A 24,437-nucleotide genomic window follows, 5' to 3' on the forward strand; every position below is an offset into this window, starting at 1 on the left:
CAGGGTTAGGACATGCATTTTTTATTCTTTGAACGAGGACCGAAACCTGTGGGAATTTTTGTCATCCCTAATGTAGAGGCATGAAAATATAAGTAGAGAGATGAAAATAAACTTTTGAAAGAAAAAAATTAGATAGATAAAAAAAATTGAAAAGAAAAATTGGTGAAGAAAAATTAAAGACAAATCGAGAAAAAAGAGTAAAGTTGAGAGGAAAAGATACGTTAAAAAAAATTATGGTGTGAAAAAATTTAGATATAAAAACAGGATTCGAAATATACATTTTAGAAAAAATAAATAAATACAAATAGAAATTAAAGTTATAGTGAAAAAATTGAAAGAAAAAAAAATGGATTATGAAGAGAAAGAAAAATTATAAAGGACGAAATTTAAAAGAGATAGAAGTTCGAGAAAATATTAAATTTTTAGTGATAGATGAGTGTGATTTGATAGAATAGAAAGAAAAAAATAAAGAGATAAAAGAGATAAAATATTTGAAGAGAGAAATAATAAATAATTAAAATTTTAGAGAGAGAATAATTTGTTTAGAGAGATATTTATGAAGAAAAAAGTTTAGAGTGAGAAAGAAATTTGTTAGAAATAAATGTGAGATAAAAAATTTTTAGTATTACAAGAAAAAAAAAGAGATTTTGAAAAACAGAAATATATTTTTAAAAACTATATATTCCTTTTTTAAAAATTTACATCGAATTAAAGGGTTTTTGAAAAAAAGAAAACATATAAATTTGAATTGATTATCAAACGGCGCTGTTTTTGTAACAATAGAGTTTGATTCCAACAATTTCGTAAGTTGAATAAATAACAACAGCTAGTTTTTGATGTGAGAGCTAAAAAAGACTTGACAAAAGCACGAGGAAACAATCTTGGCAGAAGAGAGTATTTTGCCTTCACAATTAGTGCATATAATCCATAACAGGGGATGTGAATCACTGCCAAAGCAAAGTACCTGTAGTGAAAATATACAATGAGAAGCTATAGGTTTAAGATTTTAGATCTAGAAGTAATTTAACATGGCACTAGAAAATCTCGAGTTCAAATTCCTGTAGCGTCATTTTCTTTTTAATAATAACGATAGCTCCTTATCTTATCTCGTGCTAATTTTTTAACCCAAAAGTGAGAGGGGTGTTAAAGTTAATCTCTAAACGATTAAAACGAATCCTACCAATTTATTAGTTTTTGGGTTTAATGGTAATTTAACGTGGTATTTTGAACGGAAAGTCCTCGTTAAAACTCTATTGTGTTGTTCCTCTCTAACGGTTGAGATATTCATATATGAATTAAAGTTATCCAATATATCAACTTAAACTTTTGGGTTGAGTGGTAGTCTATTCATCCTTAACTTGGAAAACTGCAACAAGACCCAAAAATTTTTGGGTTTAAGTTGATATGTTGGGTAAATTTAATTCATATTTGGATATCTCAAGACTAACAATATTGTAGGTTTTGTATTCATTTTCAAACCCGAGTGTGAGAGTGATGTATTAAAGATTAAAACAAATCGTAACTTATCAGCTCAAGCTTTCGAGTGCAGTGGCAATTTAACGAGAGGAGGGAAAGAGAGAGATGAGTTGTTAGTAAGCAGCGTACCAGAGAGGAGCCCAAGGTGTACTGAGCTCAAAGAAAGGATATGGCCACCTGAGGTAAGTTAACAACACTCTGTTATTTTATTCCCTTTTGAGAGATATACTAAAAACTCAAGAAGGAGAACACTTGCATACCAGTTTACGCAGCACGCGTGCACGCTCCATTGGAAAACGACATAGAGACCGCCAAAGACCACGAAGTATGCGAAACCGCCCACAGGAAACGACTGGAAAAGCGAAGTGTTTCGGTTAAACATGAACAAGAGATTGAAGAGAGTTTGAGATCCAAGAAGTGAAAGAATAAGATGTTTGCTTCTTTAACATTTGATACTTACAAGGCTATTGAGAGCAGTGTCTCCAAGAAGAAAAACAGCATTCAGAGTATGTATGCTACCTATCAACTGCCAATAACAAATAGTACAAAACCAATGGAGGTGAGTAGGTTTTTTGGAAACAAGAATGGTGCACTATAATACTAGTGTAAAAGGAAAATAAATTTTTGAGGGATCAAGCTGTTGTTCTGTTCAGCTCACTAAACACAATTGGAAATGAAATAAATAAACGTCGATCGAGAGAGGATGGTTTTTAACGAATACAAAGAGAAATTCACGTCAAATTTACTCTAGCCTATCAACTAAAGCATTTGGGTCTAGTGGTGATTATCAAAGCAGGCCATCTTTGAGTTCAAACTACTAGAATGTTATTTCCTATCGACTTTCATACAATAGTCCATGTGTTTGACCTTGACATCGGAGTTCAGACATAAGGGGTGTTAAAGAATATATTCAAAAGATTAAATTTACTCGACCTTTTAGCTTATGTTAGAACGAAATGAAAATTACAGTAACCCAACCATAATGTTTGTAGAACAAGTCCATTATATCATCCATACAAACTGTGGCTTTCATTAATCCAATGCAACAAAATACAAGAAAATTATTGAAGATAATGCAAGTAACAATCTTGTAGACTTGTGTTGTTCAAGGCCATCAGATGTGCAGTTTTTCTGATAATAGTAAATGTTCAGTTTCTGCAAAGTATATTTTGGCTTCAGTTCATATTCTTATCACAATCCAAACTAAAAATGTGAAGTTGTGGATGTCAATGAAGTTAGGGAAGTTGGAAACTGAAAGAGAAGAAGTGAACTAAGAAGGATTCTGAACTACTGAGAAATTTGATAATCAAGTTAACTAAGAGAAGTCAATACACACCAGGTTGACTTGGAAATTTTCACCAAGCAGAAATGGCACGAGAAGGCACCAGAACACAACATCGGTTAATACAGAAGCACCGGCCGATGCCTGCGATGAAAAGAGTATAGGTATTGTACAAAATCACAGAAAAAATAGAGAAAACGTGTAAATGAGGTGAGAACTGATACAGTTATTTTTTATGAAAGTAAGAAACAACTTTTATTTGTAATGAAAGAATACAAAAGTGAGGATAAGAACTCATAAAAAATTCCCAATGAGCTTGCATAAAAGCGCTCCAATCGACGTAAATCTCAAAAGAGAAAAGTTACCAACTCTTCACAAAGAAAACTCCAATTTGATAGAGTCAAATTGGAGTCCATATTTCTATCTTCTTGTGGTAGGATGTATCATCTATCAATTTAGTAACAATGCAGAAACAAAGAGATGTATTGAGATAAAGCAAATATATCATCAAATTTGGTGTTCAAAATGTTAAATAAGAACAGAGGATCATATGTTCTAGTAGAGAGAGAGAGTTTGGAATGAACCAGATATGACATTTGCATTAGAGTTCCTAAATATCCTGCTTTCTCCTGTTGAGCATATTTGTTTTGCAGCTCAACAACATTGTCTCCATTACTTCTTGAGGTTGCAATTTTATTCTTCTTCAAATCTTTTTCCAGGAGTTTAGATCCCTCCTCATTTTTGGACTGGGTTTTCCTTGAAGGATACCAATATCCATATGCAGATACTATAGTCCCCAGCTACAAAGAGAACAAGAACAACAACATCAGAAAGTTTTGCAGGCAAATTGGCAGCAACTCATAGAACTTCTAGGTTAAACCGTTAAATTACAAATTTATTCCCTATAATTTGAGCTTAGTTTCAATTTGTTCCTTATGGTTTTAAAAACTTCCATTTGGTCTCTTTTGTAAAACCTTACAAATTGTCTCTGCCAACACAAATTGTAGGTAATATTGAGTATGTGGTACATTTACTATTACATGGCAATGAGCTAATATTTCCTATTAATATTTAGTGTTGAGTAAGATAGGAGAAAAGGGACAATTTGTGACGTTTAACCGAACTATCGGAGCCAAATTATAATTTTAAAACTAATCCGAAACCATAGATAACAAATTGAAACTAATCTGGAACCATAAGATCAAATTCATGATCTAACCGAAACTTCCAATACATACCGCAAAATAGATTGCTACTAATGCCATTGTCCACCTACAAAAACCAAGTCCCACCAACGAAACAGCAGATTAGCGAACAACACAGAGAAAAATCCCACATAGTTTGAACTCAAGCCACAACTTAATCAGAAAAACCAACTCCATCTCCTTCATTTCATGGAGTATTCGAACTTACTGAGTGTAGAAAAAGAAGACAAAAGGTCCATGTAAGGCCACAATCTCGTACAGAAGCTGAACACAGCAAACGAAGGCAAAAGCTCTGTAGAGCAGAAGCCAGAGAGGGCTGAGGCGCCTCCAGTGAGTAGCCCACAGATCACTGAGAAGCAGAGGCTCCGCCATTGACTTTCTGATGAATTTAAGAGCGAAAACAGAGGGAATGGCGATTACCAGAGCGCAGACGGGGACTTGCCATCGGACCCAATATAGCCATCCTTCTTCCACGGGCGATGGGAACATTTTCTGAGACGATTCCTCCGACCCCTTGAGCTGAAAAGGGGATTTGAGTGGGAAATTTTTTTGAAGATTGAAATGGGTTTTCTGAGGAGAAATTGAGATCGTTGATGATGATGATTAATGGCGAACGCTCACACAAATTTGGAGTCCTCTGATTCTGCAACGAAGGGGGAAGGTGTAGTTCCCAATTTCCAAGAAGCAGCAACCAATCGCTCTGCTACTTCTTCATTGGTGATTGATTTGGATGTATGAGATTGGCTGAGTAGTAAAAAACGTGGGCAGCCAAAATTATTGCAGGGACCATTTTAATATATGTTTGGGGTAAACTATGGGACACGTGGAGGACCATTATTCGTGTTGGAAGAAATTAGATAAAAAGGATTGTTTAGGTCCGCCGAGGTGGACCGAGTTTGCCCCTTAAAAGATGAAGTATGGGCACCAAAGCTCGACCTGACCGTGGTCCGACCTGCTCGGAACCCGACAGGTCCGATATGAGAAAAGACATGTAACCGCCGGTCGTGTGTGCTGTCGGGCCCATTACCTATAAATAGAGGAGTTCATTTCACGCTCAGGTATCGAATCTCACCTCGAACTAAATAAGGAGTCCGATCTATACTGACTTGAGCGTCGGAGTGTTCACCCTCTTGTGCAGGTCCACTCTAGTGTACAGGTCAGAATCGGAGACCGGGTTCGAGCTCGATTCGTGAAGAACCGTTGTGCAGATTTCTGCATAAACATTTGGCGCCGTCTGTGGGGAAGGACATCTAAAGTCATCCCGATCTAAAAGTATATATATACGCAAAGATGATGCATCCAGCAAACTCTGCCAATACGACAGAACAGAGGGGTGTGAACGCTGACAATGGCCCTCAGCAAGACCTCGGTGCAAGAATAGTCGAGGACCATGTTCGAGCAGGGCAAGAGGGAGATTTGCCGCGACGATCTGCCCGCCATGCGAACCAAGAGCTACCACTTGCTCACCCGAAACCCTCAAAAGCCAACAGAGGCCGAGGAGGGACGTCGAGAAAAACCTCCCAAAGGGCCAATCAGGAAGCAGACCCCGAAGCTCTGTCTACTCTCCAGCGCGAGTTGGATGATATGCGCCATCGGTTGAGCACAATGGAAGAAATGTACGCCGAGGCAACGCGTGCTAACCGAACTGAGTCTCCCTCTATGGCTCCGGGCGCACCCGGTGAAAAGGGAGCTCCATCTATCTAACCTGGCGATCGCGAGCCCATTCCTAACGATGGGGGAGTGGATTACAGCTTGCGGGATAACGATTTGAGAAAGCATCTCACTGAAAAGAAGAAGAGAGCATCTCGGGAGCCAGAAGACTCTCCTTCCTACTCCCGAGAATTCTCCAACTCGAGCCTAAAGGCTCAATCAAAATACAAGCCTATGGCACCAGAAACTGTGATCACGAGGGAAGAGTTCGACCTGATGAAGCACAAGTTCGATGAGCAGGTCGAGGCGCTTAAGGCCAGGTGCGAGAAGAAAGACTGTTCGTTCGACGATGGCGACTTAGGAGAATCGCCATTCACCGCGGACATCCTGGAGGCTCCAATCCCTCCGAAGTTCAAGACTCCCGCCATGAAGCCCTATGACGGGTCTAAGGACCCTAAAGACTATGTTGAGGTTTTCGAGGGCCTCATGGACTTTCAAGCGGCGACAGATGCGATCAAATGCCGCGCCTTCCAGATAGCGCTTACCGGTAGCGCGCGCCTGTGGTACCGAAGACTGCCGGCCAGGTCGATCTCGACCTACTCCCAGCTGAGGAAAGAGTTCATCAGTCAGTTCTCCTCTCGGCATTATGATAGAAAGACAGCGACTCACCTTGCCACCATCAGGCAGAAGGAAGGAGAGATGCTGAGAGAATATGTGACACGGTTCCAGGAAGAGCAGCTTAAGGTCGTGCACTACTCTCACGATTCGGCCATGTGCTACTTCCTCACCGGCTTGGCCGATGAGACCTTAACCGTAAAACTTGGAAAGGAAGCTCCAGCCACCTTCGCCGAAGTGTTACAGAAGGCGAAGAAAGTCATTGATGGGCAGGAGCTCCTCCGAACCAAGACTGGCCGACCTGAAAAGCAGATCGATCAGAAGAAACTTAGCCAGGAGAGGAGGAGGACCGATGTCAAGTCCAAAGATAAGGGATCATCCTCCTCCAGTGGCAGAACAGAGTACCGAAGGTCGGAGGGCGGCTCCATCCGGAACCGACCTTATGAACGGTATACTCCAACCACCATCCCCGTCTTCGAGATACTCACGAACATCGAGGAAAGTGGGATGGAAAAGCTCCTCAAACGACTTGAGAAGCTCCGAGGAGACCCAGAGAAGCGCAACAAAGATAAGTACTGCCGTTTTCACCGCGACAACGGCCATAATACCACAAGCTGCTGGGAATTGAAGCGTCAGATTGAAGATCTCATTCAAGATGGCTACTTCAAAAAATTTGTGGGCAAACCGAGGTCTAACTCGGTCGAAAAGAAAGAAGAGAGGAAGCGTTCAAGAACGCCGCCTCGCCAGAATGACCGACCTGCGGTCATCAACACTATTTTCAGAGGTCCGAGCGGGGGCCAGTCCGGAAACAAGAGGAAGGAGCTAGCTCGCGAGGCCAGGTGTGAGGTATGCATCATCAGGGAGCAGAAACCTACTTGCTCCATCACTTTCGGCGATGCCGATTTGGAGGGGATCCATTTGCCCCACAATGACGCGCTCGTGATCGCCCCTCTCATTGATCACGTCTTGGTTCGAAGAGTATTGGTTGATGGAGGCGCATCTGCGAACATCTTGTCCCTCCAAACATATTTAGCATTGAGATGAACTAGGTCACAATTGAAGAAGAGTCCAACACCCTTGGTTGGATTCTCTGGAGAATCAGTCTCCCCAGAAGGATGCATCAACCTGCCGGTAACTATCGGGCAAGATGCTACCCAGATAACGCAGATGGCCGAGTTCGTGGTAGTCGACGGCAAATCGGCCTACAACGCCATTTTTGGGAGACCCATTATCCACTCATTTCGAGCTGTTCCTTCCACATTGCATCAAGTCTTGAAGTACTCAACCCCTAATGGAGTGGGCACGGTCCGAGGTGAGCAAAAAACTTCAAGAGAGTGCTACGCGTCCGCGCTCAAGGGATCGTCGGTATGTGCCCTGAAGGAACAAACCAATCGTGGCAAGCAGCAGGAGTCAGAGACCGACCTGCCAAAGGAAGGCAAAAGGCAGTTCTCCCTGCCAACAGAAGAGCTCGAGCTTGTTCCTTTACTTAGCCCCGAAAAACAAGTAAGCATAGGAACCAAGCTGGGGGCCACTGACAGGGAAAAACTGATCAACTTCCTCAGGTCCAACTCAGACGTCTTCGCATGGTCTCACGAGGACATGCCTGGTATCGACCCGAAGATCATGGTGCATCGCCTCAACATAGACCCATCATTCCGACCTGTAAAGAAAAAAAGAAGACCTGTAAATAAAGAGAGGAGTGATGTAATTGTTGAGGAAGTAAACAAACTCTTGAAAGCTGAATATATACGAGAAATTCTGTATCCTGAGTGGCTCTCTAACGTTGTACTGGTTAAAAAATCCAACGGGAAGTGGAGGATGTGCGTGGACTTTACAAATCTAAATAAGGCATGCCCAAAAGATTGCTTCCCCCTTCCAAGGATCGACCAGCTCGTGGACGCAACAGTCGGGCACGAGCTACTCACCTTCATGGATGCCTACTCCGGATATAACCAAATTAAAATGCATATACCAGACCAAGATCACACCGCGTTTATAACAGACCAAGGTTGTACTGCTACAAGGTGATGCCTTTCGGCCTAAAGAATGCAGGTGCGACTTACCAAAGGATGGTGAACAAAATGTTTGCCAAGCAGATCGGTCGGAATATGGAAGTGTATGTGGACGACATGCTTGTCAAGAGCAAGCAGTCAAAGTCGCATCTTTCCGATCTGACTGAAGCCTTTGGAGTGCTACGGAAGTACCAAATGAAGCTCAATCCGACCAAGTGCGCCTTCAGAGTTTCCTCGGGAAAATTCCTTGGTTTTATGGTAAATACCGCGGGATTGAGGCTAACCCAGAGAAGATAAAGGTCGTGCTCGAGATGGAGGCACCCAAGACTCTAAAGCAGCTTCAGTGCCTCAATGGCAGGATTGCAGCCTTGAACAGGTTCGTGTCAAGATCGACGAACAAGTGTCTTCCGTTTTTCAAAGTTCTTAGGAAGAAGGGACCGTTCGAATGGACGGAAGAGTGTGAGCAAGCGTTGGGGCAGTTGAAAGACTATCTGTGCTCGGCACCTCTACTCGCGAAGCCATTACCAGGGGAAAAACTCCATTTGTACCTGGCGGTATCTGCTAGCGCCGTCATCTCGGCACTGGTTAAGCAGGAGGGTGCGAGCCAGAGCTCCATTTATTACACCAGTAAGACCATGACCGAGGCCGAGACCAGATATCCCCAAATGGAGAAGCTGGCCCTCGCTTTAGTTACCGCGGCCCGAAGACTTAGGTCGTACTTCCAAGCGTACACGGTCGTAGTACTTACAAACTTGCCCCTGAGGAACATCTTCAGTAAGCCTGAAACGTCAGGCCGTCTAATGAAATGGGCAATGGAATTGAGCGAGTACGACATCCAGCTTAAGCCTAGAACTGCGATGAAAGGGCAAGCAGTGGCTGATTTTATCGCAGAGCTCACTCCACCACCTCAGCTGGCCAAGTCCGATCTCCCTTGGACGATCTACGTTGATGGATCTTCCAACGAGAAGGGGTGCGGGGCAGGAATCCTCTTGCTCACACCAGGAGGTGAGCGATTTGAGTATGCTCTGCGGTTTAACTTTCGGACGTCAAACAATGAGGCCGAGTACGAAGCACTCCTAGCAGGCCTGCGTGTTGCCAAAGGACTGGGGGCCAGTCACATAAAGGTCTTTAGTGACTCCCAGCTAATTGTAAATCAAATCAAGGAGGAGTACCAAGCGAAGGACCCCCGGATGGAAAAATATTTGGGCAAGGTCAGGTCGCACCTCGCCCAGTTCATGACTTATGAGGTAAGTCAAGTTCCAAGATCTGAGAACTCTAATGCAGACGCCTTAGCCAAATTGGCATCAGCATACAAGACCGACCTGGCTAGATCGATTCCGGTCGAAATCTTGGACACACCTTCAATCTTGGAGCCAGATGTGATGGAGGTTGATACTCCATCACCCACTTGGATGGACCCAATCGTGGAGTTCATCAAGGGAAACCCACCGCAAGAGTCGAAGGAGCAAAAGAAGATGACGCGAAGAGCAGCTCGGTTCACGCTCCGAGAAGGAATGTTGTACCGACGTGGCTTCTCCCTGCCTCTCCTCAAGTGTGTGACTCCCGAAGAAGGCCTCTACATTCTTAGGGAAATTCATGAAGGGGTGTGTGGAAACCATTCTGGCGCCAGATCGTTATCGGCTAAGGTAATTCGACAAGGGTAATATTGGCCCGGTGTCGAGCAGGATGCAAGGCAGTTTGTGAAAGCTTGCGACAACTGCCAGCGTTTCGCAAACATTATCCACCAACCTCCCGAACTGCTCACCCCCATCTCGGCCCCATGGCCATTTGCCCAATGGGGGGTGGACATCATAGGTCCTTTTCCTTTGGGCAAAGGACAAACGAAGTTCGTCGTGGTCGCTGTGGACTACTTCACTAAGTGGGCTGAAGCCGAGGCACTGTCCCACATCACAGAGTCCAAAGTCACGTCGTTCATATGGACAAACATTGTGTGCCGCTTTGGCATACCCAATGCTGTCGTGACAGACAACGGAAAACAATTTGACAATGCAAAGTTCAAGAATTTTTGCAGAAAGCTGGGCATAAGCCACCTCAGCTCGTCCCCTGCACATCCAAAAGCAAATGGGCAGGTTGAAGCAGTAAACAAGATTATAAAGCGAGGACTCAAGCTAAGGTTGGACTCCAAAAAAGGAAGGTGGGCCGAGGAGCTACCTTAAGTTTTGTGGTCATATCGAACCACCCCAAGAGAGTCAACTGGCGAAACTCCGTTCTCACTAGCCTTTGGCTCCAAAGCCGTGGTACCAGTAGAGATCGGCGTACCAACAGACAGAGTAGAACAGTATGAGCCAGCGAGGAACGAGGAAGAGCTACTCCTTAACCTGAACTTTTTGGAAGGGAAAAGGGAAATGGCTCAACTGCGCTTAGCAGAGTATCAGAACAGAATGGCCAGACATTACAATACCCGAGTTCGACCTCGAAGCTTCCAAGTTGGACATTTGGTCTTGAGAAAAATTCAGAGTCATGTTGGCACCCTTGACCCAAGTTGGGAAGGACCGTTCGAAGTCAAAGGCATAGCCCGACCTGGAACTTATATGCTGGCCGACTTGGAAGGAAGAGTGCTTGCGCATCCATGGAACGCGGAGCACTTGAAGCGCTATTACCCCTGAAATGTCAAAATCGTCCCAAAATGGGCTTGTCAAAATTTTCAAGGGGCAGAACTTTCAATAAATCGAGTTATTTAATTTCACAACTCCGAGTTCGATTAGAAATTAAATGGGGGCCACGGACTCCCATAAGACTTAAAATTGATCAAATTCGATCCTCAAAACCCACGGGTTCGAGGTGCGATGTCAAAATCAATTACAAACCAAAATTCAATCCTTTGAACGCTTAAGTTAAAGGTGCGATGTTGAAGGTTCAAGAAATTCAATCCTCTAAACCTACGGGTTCGAGGTGCGATGTGAATATTAACAATGGACACAAAAATCAACCCTTTGAACGTAAAAGTTAAAGGTGCGATGTAGAAAAGTTCCAATTGCTTCATGTTCTTTCGGACTTCCGAGTTCGAGGAGAAATATTAAAGGTTAATAAAAGAAACTCTCAAATCCAAACCTTAGGTAAGAGGTACGGTGTGAAAAGAGTTATCTTGAAGCTTAGCCCAAAGTTAAGTTAAAGGTGCGATCCTTTAAGTTAGAGGTGCGAGATGAATTTATTCATTAGTAACTTCCAGCTTACAAAAGTGAGTTCAAAAAGTTCAAGGAAAAAGCAATAGAAGAGTCAGAGCTAGATACAGAACTGCAATTAAGTATATGGAAGGAGGAATTCATTAGTTGGAGGACAGAGCCAAGGCTTATAGACCTTGTAGCTCTGCCCAAAAAGAGAGAATATATGTAAAGACAAAAGGAAAGAGAGCCTCAGCTACTTCCGAGGTGGGAGGACAGCTCGCCTTGGGAACCTAGAAGGTTAACCTCCTGAGGCCCATCCTGCTGGGAAGGAACCTCCTCTTGCATTGTGACGATCTCATTGGGCTCTTGGCTAGGAGCGTCCTCTTCTTCCATATCGGATTAGTCAGAGTCTAGCTCCCCGACATACTTGTCCACCAGCAGTTGGGGGCCAGGAGTCCCATTAGGTCCAGAAGCCCACTGCTCAGAGTATTTCTTCTTGAGATCGCTGAGATCGACCTGAAGGTGAGGCATGTCGGCAGCAATGCCCTTCATCAAGAACTTGAAGCCGGCGTCGCTAAAGTCCTTAGCAAACTCATCGAAGTCTGGGTGTTGCCGGAACGACTCCTCCAGCAGTGGTCCACTGGTAAGGCGCTCCTTCAGGTCTTTGAGCTCGGCTGTGAGGCGCCCAATGGAGGCATCCTTCTCCTCAAGAACTTGGGCGAGATCGTCCTTCTCCTTCAGAAGCTGAAATTTCTCCTTCTCCAGCCCCTTGGTGATCGCATGGGCTGCTCGGAGGTGGGCCTTGTGCTTCTCACCCTCCTTCTTCAAAGGTTCGGCCTTGGCATCCACCTCGGCCCTTAAGATACCCACCTCGCATTGGGCCCTTAGCAGCTCGCCCTTCAGCGTGGTGGCAGCAGAAGAGTTCTCCCTCTCCTTTGCTGCCAAAGCCTCCCTTCCATCCAGCTCAGCCTTGACCATAATAGCTGAATGAATGGAAGCGACAAACGCCTGCGAAAGTCAAGGAACACAATGATTAGATTAAGCTGAGAATCGAGAAAAGAAAAGATAATAATAAAAAGTGATTCAAAGCAGATCTTACCTCGGCAGCGTTGTCGATGGTCCTCTGCAGTACGGACCCAGGATCACTCACGAACTTGGATGCTCTCCTCAGACAGCGATCCAAGCACGTGGCCGAGATGCGGGACACCTGGTCCTTCACCTCAGAGCTTGACGGTTCTATCCTGAACCGCGTTCGCACGTCGGATGTTCCCCCCATCTGAGCTGCGAGGTCGTCCACGAGGTCAGCATGGCTCGTGGGCAGAGTCCCACGAGCCCCAACCTCCGAGAAGGAGGAGGTCTTCTTCTTCTTTCTTCTTCTCTTCGAAGGAGACTCTCCCCTCGCCTCGTTCAGGGGAGATACGTTAAGCGCCTCGGACTCCTCCCTTGGACGCTTCTCTTCAGATCGGCCCCCTGACAAGTCCAGTTCGATCACGGGGGTGGGAACTGCAGAGGATGGCCCGGAGTTACCCTGAGCCTCAATCCGTGGCACCGAAGGCGTCACTGGTTCGGGGCTCACCACGGTCTTGAGGGCGTGAGCACGGCCCTTGGACTTGCGCTTCACACTTCCAGTGAATCCGCACATCATTGCTGCAAAATAAACAAGTATAAAATTAAGGATCAAAGGAAAAATGAGATCAAGACCTAGGTCGAGCACGACTTACCGAGTTCAGAGTTCGGCCTTGAAGCTTCGATTGGCCGAACTAGAGGGTTGTAGTCAAGAAGCCCCGACTCCAAGAGAAGCTTGTCGGTGACCAAGGTTCCGATCTTCCTGCCCTTGGGGAAGTTCTCCTTGTAGAACTTGAGTGTGTCGAAAGTGGCTTGATCGAGCTCGGGGATCGGCTTGATCGACACTGCACAAAGTAAACAGAAAGTCAGAGTTAGACATGAATACCAAGAAACTAAAAGAAAAAGAAAGTAAGGAAGACTTCGTACCTAGGTTCCCAAACCTAGCAGGCACGTCAAAAAAGGCACGACCTGATTCGTCCTTTGCCAACCACTCTCCAGAGGCAAAGAACCACTTGCCTACCCATCCTTTGATGGAGGTCGGCCCCTTAACTATGCCACCCGCGCCTTTCCTTGCGCATATGTAGTACCGACCTGGTTTTTTGGCTATCCTCTTAGCCTCAAAACACCCAAGAAGCTGGTCGACACTTAGCAACTCGGCCTCATCCTCATCCCGAGCTCTCAACCAAAAAAGAATGGCTAAAGCAAAAATGACACCCCACCCATTGGGGGCCACTTGAGCAGGAGTCAATCCGGTTCGGTTTAAGAACTCCTGAGCAAAAGGATGAAGGGGAAGTCTGAGGCCGTACTCAAACATTTTCAAATAAAGAGTGACCCATCCCTCTGGAGGATTGTCAGCTCTTTCCCCTTCCTCCGGAATCCTAAGGAGGATGTTATTTGGAATGTTAAATCCCCTACGAAGGGGTCCAAGGTAGTGCTCGGGCATCCTAGAAGGGTACTCTAGACCCTGGCCCGAGGTGGAGGTATCGCTATCCTCTTCATCATCTGAGAACCTAAAGTTTTCTATTTCTTCTAGCTCGGACTCTAACCTATGAGCTAAGACCTCCCCAGAGTCACTTGGCTTGGGGGGCGAACTACTTATTGTCCAACCTACACTACCCAGGCTATCGCTACTGGAGGGGGAAGATAAGAAAACTACCATGTTTTGAAAGAAGAGTAAGAGCAAAGAAGAGTGACTGACCTAGAGAGAGGGTTCGAGCTGGTTTCAGATCGAACTCCAGAAATTCAGGAAACGTAAGGTTTGACCTGAAGTTTCGGGACTATTTATAGCTGATCGGAAAAACCTCTGCGCCGTACACGTGTAATCAACGAGCGGCTGAGATCTCCTCGGGATACGCAACGGTGAAACGCTTGAGTACTCCGACAACCTGGCAGGTCGAAACGTATTCCGCAACGGTCATATTCCCTCCACAATTAGAAAGTCGCCACGTGTCCAAAATAGATCGAATGAACTTCTCTGTCAGGCCGAGATCGAACTTAACAGAGAGGGGGCCAATGTTTGGGGGTAAACTTACCCGGGACACGTGGAGGACCATTATTCGTGTTGTTATTGTAGGGACCATTTTAATATATATTTATAAATTTTAATATATATTGTAGGGACCATTTTAACATATATTTATAAATTTTATACACACTTTCAAAAAAAGTAGGCAGTAAAATGTTAGGCGAAAATTTTGATGAAAATAAATAAGATAAAAATAAAAATGAAGGGACTAAAATAGTTTGTAAAAATATAAAGAATGAAATGAACATCTAGATAGTAAATGGACTAAAATGAATAAAAATTGAAACTACGGAGATTAAAAAGGGCATTTTGAAAACAAAAACTAAAACGAAACAGAGTTAAAAATACATTGATGAAAATAATATTTAAACCTAAATTATAAATTTGGTATGAATTTAGGCATTTTCTTTTTCTATTGGTCCTTATGACTTAAAAAGTTTTTATTTAATTACTATATTTTAAGTTTGGTTTTAATGTTGATGTTTATAGTTTTAGAGTTTTAATTTGACCCCTCTAGTTTAATTAAAACCTCCCAAATTATTCATGTTGTTACTGTGTAAATACGTTTAGAGTTTACGATTTTGTCAAAAGTAGAAGGAAATAAGTGGATTTTTTTTTTGTGGGTAAAGAGAGTTCAAAATATGATGTTGCGTTTAACCAAACACCTTTATGAACCAAATTAAAATTTTTAAAATTGTAAAAGTCAAATTGAAACTTTTCAAACGTATAAATCCAACTCATACCAACTAAATAAATTGAAAGTTTAAAAAATATAAGAACTCAAATGAAACTGTGCCTAAACTCATGGACATAATTTATAATTAACCAATAAAAATGGCTTAAATTTGTTGAGTTAGTGATCTACAGTTTTTATTTGGTCTATAAAGTTTTAAATGTTTGGTTTCCGTTCAACTTGTCTATGAATTATAGGTTATGTTTAACTTTGGTCGGTGAAATTTGAATTTTTATTTTAGTTCTATATTTTTAAGTTTGTTATATTTTAGAATGTCAATTTTCAAAATATCTATTTTAGTTCTTGAATTGAAAAAAAAAATTAGTTGGTGCAACCAGTTTGCTGTCAATTTCTTAAACATATAGATGACGTGACTTCAAATATATGTAATTATGTACCAAGGTGATATTAAGCCACAGACTAAAGATCAAAATCATTCTAATTTTTACGTAGTCAAATAGTTAATATTTAAAGTTTAGAGATTAAAATATACCATTTTTAATGTTAAAAAGAAATTGAAAGGGACTAAAATTGAATCATTTTAAAAGTTTAAGGATCCAAATGAAATATAATTTTAAAAATTTTAATTTCTTCTGTGCAGTTAAACTTGCGGCACTTATAATATCAATTTTTTTCCTTTAGACATGATTCAACTTCATCGTTGGGCCTAAACCCCAAAAACCGATCCAATGTTAGTCTAGGCTCCATCCAAATTCAGCTCAAGGATAATGTTTGTCTGGTCTAGTCCAATCTAGTTCTTCTATTAATTGGATTGGATATGCTCGATTTTTAAATTAGGACCAACCATTTGAGTTGTATTTAGATCGGATTATGTGTGGATCGAACCATGTAGAACAATCTAAAAGTCTGATCCAATAATTATCAATAGTTTTATTATTAAAAATACATCTTTAATAGTCTAAGATAATCTTAGCATTATCCGCCCATTTAATCGGCTCACGTATCAAGGACATGGTTTCCTTCCCCATAATCTTTGTAATTGTGATATTTGTAATTGTGGTAATACTTTTTAAATGTATTTTTTAAGAAGTACAAAATTTCTTAAAATTTAAATATTTATTCTATTGTTATTTTAAAAATTTTAAATATTTTAAACACATTTATTATTTTAAACAAAATTTCTTGGTAATATTTTTAAAAAATAACAAAAGAGTACAAAATAATAATATAAAAACACATATTCTAAAACTAATTGATTTGTAAAATATTTATAAATAAATAATTTTTAATAATTAAAAAGAAATTGATATATGGGTCAATTCAAGGCTCGATCTTACTTTGGTTCATTGAATTAGCCTTTAAAGTAAATTATCAGTCTAGGATTGAATTGTTCGACAGATCCAAACTCGTCCCAAATAGTATTTGAAGCCTGCAAAACTTAGAACTGAGTCAAGTTTGGGCTGGGTCAGCCCAATCCAATCCAACAATAAAGCTTAGACATGATCATCACAATAACTTCTACCCTATTTAAAAAGAAGCATTCAATAAAATAATAATAATAATAATAAAATTGGCAGAAAAAAAAATTTAGTAGGGGATCGAACTCACGACTTCTTGATTGAAGATATATACTAATTACCGTTGAACTATGTTCGCTCTGGCACCAAAGAAAAAAAAATAAATGGAAGCTAATTACAATTTCTTTTTCAAGACAACCTAATTACAAAATATAGGGATAATTTAACCTTACGGATTTGATCATTGTTTTTATTTTCTCCCCAAAATTTAATTAAGGTTTTTCAACTTTGTACTATATTTTTGTCAATTATTTGTTCCATTGTTTGTTTGTTAATGTTTTTATTTTTGTTTCTCACCTTTATTTTTTTTAATAAATTAAAATAGAACTGCATTGGATAACTATGGTTCATTTCCAATTACTTCTCGTTTTTTTTAACAACATAAACATGTTTGGTAACCATTTCTTATTTCTTATTCTCTAAAATTTTAAAGTAAAAAAATAATTAAATTTTTTATATTAAATTAAATTGTTAAAATTAAATATTCAAAATGTTATATTTATTGTACATTTTATAAGTCAATAAATGATAAAATAATGTTTTTATTTATATTTTAGAACAAATTGAAAACGGAAACCAAAAAATAGGGGTGTTCACGGGTTGGATTGGGTCAAGTTAGGGGTATTTTCGGGACTAACCCAAAAATTTCGGATTGGCCATATGTGGGAACCGACAGGTCTAAAATTGATGGTCAACCCAACCCAAAGATTTCAGGTTAGGTTGTCAGATTATTACTTTTATTTTTCTCCTATGTATTTTTCTAACCTCAAAGGTACAAAAGGGTTTATGTGGAAGAATCAAAATCTCATAGATCAAACGTTGTTTGCAATTAAATATAAAACAAAAGAAGAATTAAGTGTTGACCCTGCAATGATGATGACAGGCTGCAACAGAAGTTGCTATGAAGGCGGCGGCGAAGACAGCTGCAGTAGTGGGCGGCAGCGGCGACGGGAGCTACAAAGGCGCGCGACGATGGGATCTTGAGTGAGGGAAGAAAATGGAGGAGTGAGGCTTGAGAGAAAGTTGAGTGAAGTGGGATTCAAAATGAAAAGACGAGAAAACTCTAACTCCCCGTGATGAAAACTGATGGAGGGTTGAGATTGAAGATAAAAAATTGTTATATATTTATAATTTAAAATATATAAATATATAAAAAGGTATTATCGAGTTGGGACGAGACTCGAAATTTTAAGGTTGAACCCGATATCCGACACGACTCGGTCGGGTTGGAAATTTCACTACCCAATCCCAATTGAAGATTAATTGAATCCAACCCTTGTCGAATCGTCTGGTTTTTTTGTACATCCCTACCAAAAAACAATAAACTTTATTTTGTTGTCTTCAAAATTTCTATATAATTTTGAAAATGTTTATTGAGAATATGAAAAGCAATTCTACGATCCAATTTATTATTAACTACCAAATCAATCACAGTTAATTATTGCTCTTTTACAAACGAGAGGTGTGACTTTTTTTTAATACAAGTGAAGTTGGGATGGAGAGATTTGAACTCATGACCTAATGACCTAATTGAAACATAATTCAACAATTGACATATTCAAAATATTTTCAATCGATTAATTGTCACTACCGACTAAAGAAATTAATAATTTAGAGATTAATTGTCCCTATAAATTTAATGTCATTTTAAATATAATAGTGAGTAAAAAAGTTCTGTTAACAAAATTTCTTTGATCCGCTCTAATTCCAATCAGCATATCAAAATACATTCTAATTGTCACACTTTACATCAAATTTTCTCATTTTTCCATCATAGTTATCGTCAACCATATTCAAACCATAATTCTTCTCTTGGAAATTTGATTAGACCAATAATAGACCCGAAATTTTAAATTTAATTTAATTAAAAAAAAACGGAATTTGGTAATAAAACCAAAGCCAGAAGGCATAACTAGAAGCATCAATAAAAAGAATAAAAAAATGTGCCTTTTTTTCAAACGTCATAAAATATAGGTGCGTATTTTTGAATAAGAATAATTATGGGGTCCGAAATTAATTAAGCCTTAGCCTTTGATAGCCAGCCAATCAACGCCGCAGTTCATAGAGAAGTAGGTGTTGGGTTTTGGTCAAATATTAATTCATAAATAGATTTATTCAAACTTGGAAATTTCCTCCTCTATTTATTTTCCTTTTTTCTTTCTTAAATAATAATTCAAAGCTTTATTTAATTATTTTAATTTTGCTTACCCCAAAATTCTGGGTGTCCTTTTGAGGAATTATTATACTGTTTCAATAAAGTGGTCAAAGTGTGGTAATTATTTTGTCTTCTTCTTATTATTATTATTTTAAAGTGACTGTTTATGTGCGACGTTTAATTGGGTAGTTTTATAATTTTAAAATATGACCCGTCGAGTAGCTTATTTTTATTAAAAATAATTTATATATTATATTTGTGGAAAATATAAAATTGAAAAAGTTGCTCAAAAGTAGAGCCAGAAACAAACGGAGGAAAGGGGGGAGAGAAAAGACCAAACTAGACCAAAATCAAATCTATCAAATATATATAAACTTTGGGCTTTTTTCTTCTTCTTCTTTTTTTAGTACATTCAATGGTGGAGATGAAGATCTAATCTTCGACCTCAAAGAAAAGAACTAGGTATACTTTATGTTAGATAAATATGCATAGAATACTTAGAAACGCGAAAATAAACAATTCAAACCCAACATAGCGTTGTTTCCTTAAGACAATTTTGTTCCCTCTACGGTGCTCAAGGTTTCATGAATAATTGTCTCTCATGATAGAACGGATATACCAACCTATGAATGTAGCACTTCACACACACATGACTAACTCACAACACTTAAGTATTCGTACGAATGAAAATGAAAGAATTTTGAGGGATCATTTTTCTATGTTGCAAAACTGAGAAGAACCACGTATTTATAGACTATTTGTGGCAATTCAAATAGTTGTATATTTTCATGTAAGGTTATGTCTTTAGATAAAATGACATAATTTTTACAAAAGACACATCAGTTCATGAAAAGTTGTGATTCTTCATTTTTTAACAAATATAATTTTATTAAAAAATTCCAACACCTTAATCGTTGAGCTAAGTTCATGTTGACAACTTTAGACTTGTTTTTATTTAATTATTAAAATTTTCAAATTGTTTATCTTAACTCAGTAACTAAAAGGCATATATAATCATTTTTGTACTTACTCTATCGTAAATAATCGTATCATTCGATATTTGACTCAACTAGTTTTTATATTTTTTATATATGCTCATTTCAACACGTTAATATATATACTCGAAGTGATATTATTTATTCATAAATAATTAGCCACATAATAATAATAATGATTAAAATAAGTAATGTTTTTTTAAGTGTAGAATTATAATAGAATAAATCTAAAATTTATAAACTAAAATGAGATTTAAATTTTATTTTTTAAAGCCAAGTCAAGGTAGATATATTTATCTAGCTTGTCAACTTTCTTTCGAACCATATCTTTTTATTCTTTAAATCTCGACCCCTTTACTCGCAAGGGGGCTTTTTCGTAATTTTATGATTGGCCTTAGTTTTCCTGTCTATTATAGTTTTATTATTATTATTATTTTGTATAAAATTATTGGGATGATAATAAGATCCAATTTGTGTTTAGTTATTTTATAAATCACATTTCGGTATTCAAAAAATAGTTATAAAAAAACGTTGTGATTTGTGAAATATAAAAACCACCAATAGTTTGTCAAAATTTACCATAAGTTTTCACAAAATATGACACGTGTTCGGTCTTTATTCTAAATGTGTCATATGTACTACTTTATTTAAGAATAACTAAACAAATATAATATTAAATTTGCAAATGTGAAATCAAAGATGTTTGAAACTATTTTGACAACAAAATGATAAGATTAGGAAAAAAAAAGCAAATAACGATTTATTTAATTTGTAATTATCTTTTCTTTGACCTAAGGTTTGCTAATCTAATGGAAAATAATACTACTTGTTATTAATGAACTGGGTTGCTTGTAAAAATGGTAACTACTTAACTTTTATCTGTTATTTTTTTTATGAAATTATTTATTTATTTTGTTAACTTTTATGCCATAACTAAGTAGAAAAAATACTTGTCTTTCCTTAACGAGAGAATCAAATATTATCTTCGTTATGATTGAAAAATTGACAACTCATTATTTGTTTCAAAAAATTATCTGTTTTTACATTTATGTCTTCTAGTTGTCAAACATCTAGTGTAGCGAGGACAAAATTATCCATACAAGTATTTTTCTTTGACTAATTAGTTTTTCTTTTCATTTTTACATAATTATATCCCATTATTGTAATTATCTTCACTTTTGTTGCACTATTATTGTTGGTGGTATTTTTTTTGGATAAAGGTTAGTGTCTTTTTTTAGACAGTATATTAAGATTTATATACTATTTTGTCTCTCTACTTTAGATTCGGGTTCATTTTTGTCTATATATTTTTAAATTTTGTTAATTTTAGTCATATTGTACCTCCAAAATGTTTATTTTTATCAATGTACTTTTAGAAAGGGACTTTTTGAGATCTCGGTTATAATTTTAGGAAAAAAATGTCATTTATATACGCAAAGTTTTTTGTTTGAGAAGTTTAGGTAATTTTCTATTATTTGACCCTTTTTGAAAATCACCCTTTTGCCGATCTCTTCGCATCTTTCTTCCCTTAACATCTCTCTAAATTTTTTTTTCTCTAACTTCACTCTCATAAATAAATAAATAAACTTTTTTTAACCTCTCTCACAGAAAAAAACAATTAATAATAAAAATCTTAGAAACAAAAAATTTACAACCTCAATATTTTTTTTTTCTCTTTCTTAAACTAAATTTCACACATAAAAATATAAATAAAACTGAAATTTCACATCCTACCATTTACAAAATGATAAGTCAAATCTAAAATTTTCAACAAAAGTTGGGTACAAATCATGATTTATCAGTCTTGATTTTAGCGAGGCAACTTAGAATAAATTTATAAATCTCAAATCTTAATAAATAAAAAAATTAAAGAAATTTCATTAGAGAGAAAAGTTATAAAGATTTGTCAATAAATTTTAGGAAGAATCCCAACGCAAATTTCTAAATTTACGTTTAATTTAAAAACTTTATATTTGAATAAATAAAAAAGAAAATATAAGAGAGAGGTTGGGAAGATCTAAGGAAAAAAAATAATATAAAAAACATATAAATTAGAAAAAAAATAATAATTTCGACCCAACTTTTTAAATCTCAGTTGGAATCACTGTATATATGTATATAACTAAGGTGTATTGGCCGGAATTGTCTATCTTCATGGAGATGTTAGAGAAGAAAGGAAGAAAGGAACAGATAGAAAAGTGATTTATGTCATAAATGACCCTAATAACTATTTCATATAAAACAGCCCAAACATCTAAAATTAAAAAAAATAAAAATACTTTAGGTATAAAAATAATGATTTCCCTAATTTTAGCCAACACAACTCACTAATTTTTTTTTTAAATGCAACCATAAAAATGGTATTCAATGATTTTAATTGTGTATAAAAGTTTGTGCTAAAATTTTGCAAAGATAGGAATTGACTTGACCACTTTTTAAAAATACAAGTACCAAAGCAAAGGTCCCAAAATACTTAGAGAACTTACGACAAAAATAAAGTAACTTTTACATAATTTTATCCAATCATAGTGTGGCTTGTATAGTGCCACATGACTTAACCCACTTAACAACCGTAACCAATATACTGAGATCAAAACTATAACAACTTGTTAAGAATAAAAAATTAAGAGTATAGTGATCAAAATGCACGTTTTAGTTTCAAAAGCACGCGACAAAAATGAACCAAAATCAATATCACATGGCCAAAATAGTATTTAAACATATCTTTAATTCTCTCTCCTTATTTATAAATATAATATTATATAAAGAAACTTGGAAACTATTTTTTTTTAATTATGTTCCATTATTTATAGCTATCTTAAAAATTATTTAGAATGATTGTTTGAATAATTAATTATTTTATTTTATTTTAATGAGTTCAAAAGATTCCTTTGCCACCAATTATTGTTAATCATGTTCATGAATCATAGTAGTCGATAATAAGGCGACAAACTATTGTTTTAAAATATTTTTTATGAATAAAAACACTTTTTTTTTTTATTTTACACAGTTCCTTTCCTATTTAGTCTTTTTTTTTCTTTTAATTTTTATTTTTAATACTATTTTGATCTTAAAATATTTTTTTTTCCATGTACATTTAGTTTTTGTTTATTTTAATATTTATATTTTAAAACCCTTTCTTTTGGTTAATATACCCCTCCAAAACGACTATTTTAATCCCTATTTGTAAAATCTTAATACTAGTTCTACGTGGGACAAAAACTTTTTAGTAAGAGTTATGATTGCATTTCAAAAAGTTAATTGAATGTATTGTCGTGTTAAAATTGTGGTAGAAAAAAAAATAAAACAAAATATGAAGGAATCAAAATGATCGCCTTTTAAAAATATATGAACCAAAACAAATATTTTGATAGTACGGTTACTAAAATAAATAAAAGGTTAAAATATATGAAAAAAAATAAACATTTTGAAAGTTATAAAACAACACTGATCTAATATATTCAAACTTTTTTTAGTACAATATGTTGGGAAGGAGATTCGAACTTGTAACCTCATGATTGAAGGTATATGTCAATTACCGTGAACTATACTCACTCTGGCTAATATATTCAAACATTTACTTTATATTAATATGCAACGACATAATATATAAATATTTGTCAATCTAAGCATAGTTTAATTAGTTAAAATATATATCATTTACTCAAATGTCGGATATTGGAATCCCCACCCTAGATGTTTGTTGAACTAAATAATTAAATATTTATTTTGATAATATATATAAAAAAAACATAGCTTTGTGAAGAGAATATAATTAGTTGAGTAAATGCAACTTATCAAATAATTGTGAGCTTGGATTCTCTTGTCTTTGAAGAGACAATATTACTTCCAACCAACCTACACACCAACAAATACTGATTAAACAATTCATTAATTTTATTTATTTTCGTAGTTCTATTTGATACTTATTGTTTGATAGTTGTTTAAAATGTTTTACTGGAAGTATATATTGAAATTTTTAGTTTAGCTAAATATAGAAATTTTATAATAATAGGGATAAATTTCTTATTTATTGTTTTTTATTTTCATTTTCATTTCTAATTTCTAGTTTTTCGTTTAATATTGTTTTGAGTAAATAAAAATAAAACTACAAAAACATATTTGACAATTAACTCTTTCTTGTCTTTCTAATTTTTTACATGAAAATTAAAATTTGTTATGTTATCTCTGTTTTTCTTTTCATATTTGTTATGCATTTTTATAAACCATCAATAATAAAATAACGCTTTTATTTAGTTGGAAAGAGTTTTATACAATTTTAGAAATTTTTTTTTTAAAAGATCATGTTTGTGAAACAAGTGTCAATCAAGGTCGACCTAGAAGGTAGGTTGACTGGACGAGCTGGAGGGATTGAAGCGAGATGGAATGCGCTTGACAAGAAAGGACATGCACAAGGGAACAAATATTCTTACGCTCAAGTTGGTTTTAGAGTTCGACCTTAATATTGAGACCGAGCTAGAATGCGATACTTAAATACATAGCGAGACCCCTTATTTATAGGTTTAAGTGTCTGATAGGAAATTCGACCGACAATTGGTC

The 24,437-nt window shown here is 37.3% G+C and overlaps 2 protein-coding genes across 3 annotated transcripts; one reads left to right on the forward strand and one right to left on the reverse strand.

Annotated features, from left to right (window-relative positions):
- Nucleotides 1-693: 693 nt before the first annotated feature.
- LOC111025507 (uncharacterized) lies at nt 694-4,718 on the reverse strand. Of its 2 annotated transcripts, XM_088127095.1 has the most exons (9): nt 4,384-4,718; nt 4,172-4,312; nt 3,997-4,030; nt 3,343-3,558; nt 2,813-2,902; nt 1,937-2,002; nt 1,737-1,828; nt 1,606-1,653; nt 694-964 (listed from the first exon to the last, which is right to left on the reverse strand). In XM_088127095.1, exons 3-9 carry the CDS (start codon nt 4,021-4,023, stop codon nt 709-711), a joined length of 795 nt encoding a protein of 264 aa, XP_087983221.1. In that variant the 5' UTR covers nt 4,024-4,030; nt 4,172-4,312; nt 4,384-4,718; the 3' UTR covers nt 694-708. The 2 variants fall into 2 exon arrangements, with proteins under 2 accessions (XP_087983221.1, XP_022159068.2); XM_022303376.2 differs by having other exon boundaries at nt 4,172-4,718.
- A 4,187-nt stretch (nt 4,719-8,905) lies between these two features.
- Nucleotides 8,906-9,904, forward strand: LOC148209842 (uncharacterized). Its single transcript, XM_088127005.1, has one exon. The coding sequence runs from the start codon at nt 8,906-8,908 to the stop codon at nt 9,902-9,904; it is 999 nt and encodes a 332-aa protein (XP_087983131.1).
- Nucleotides 9,905-24,437: the final 14,533 nt, after the last annotated feature.

The sequence above is a fragment of the Momordica charantia genome, assembly GCF_013281855.1.
Source record: "Momordica charantia cultivar OHB3-1 chromosome 8 unlocalized genomic scaffold, Mcharantia_2.0 BLBB01000008.1, whole genome shotgun sequence".
NCBI lineage: Eukaryota > Viridiplantae > Streptophyta > Magnoliopsida > Cucurbitales > Cucurbitaceae > Momordica > Momordica charantia.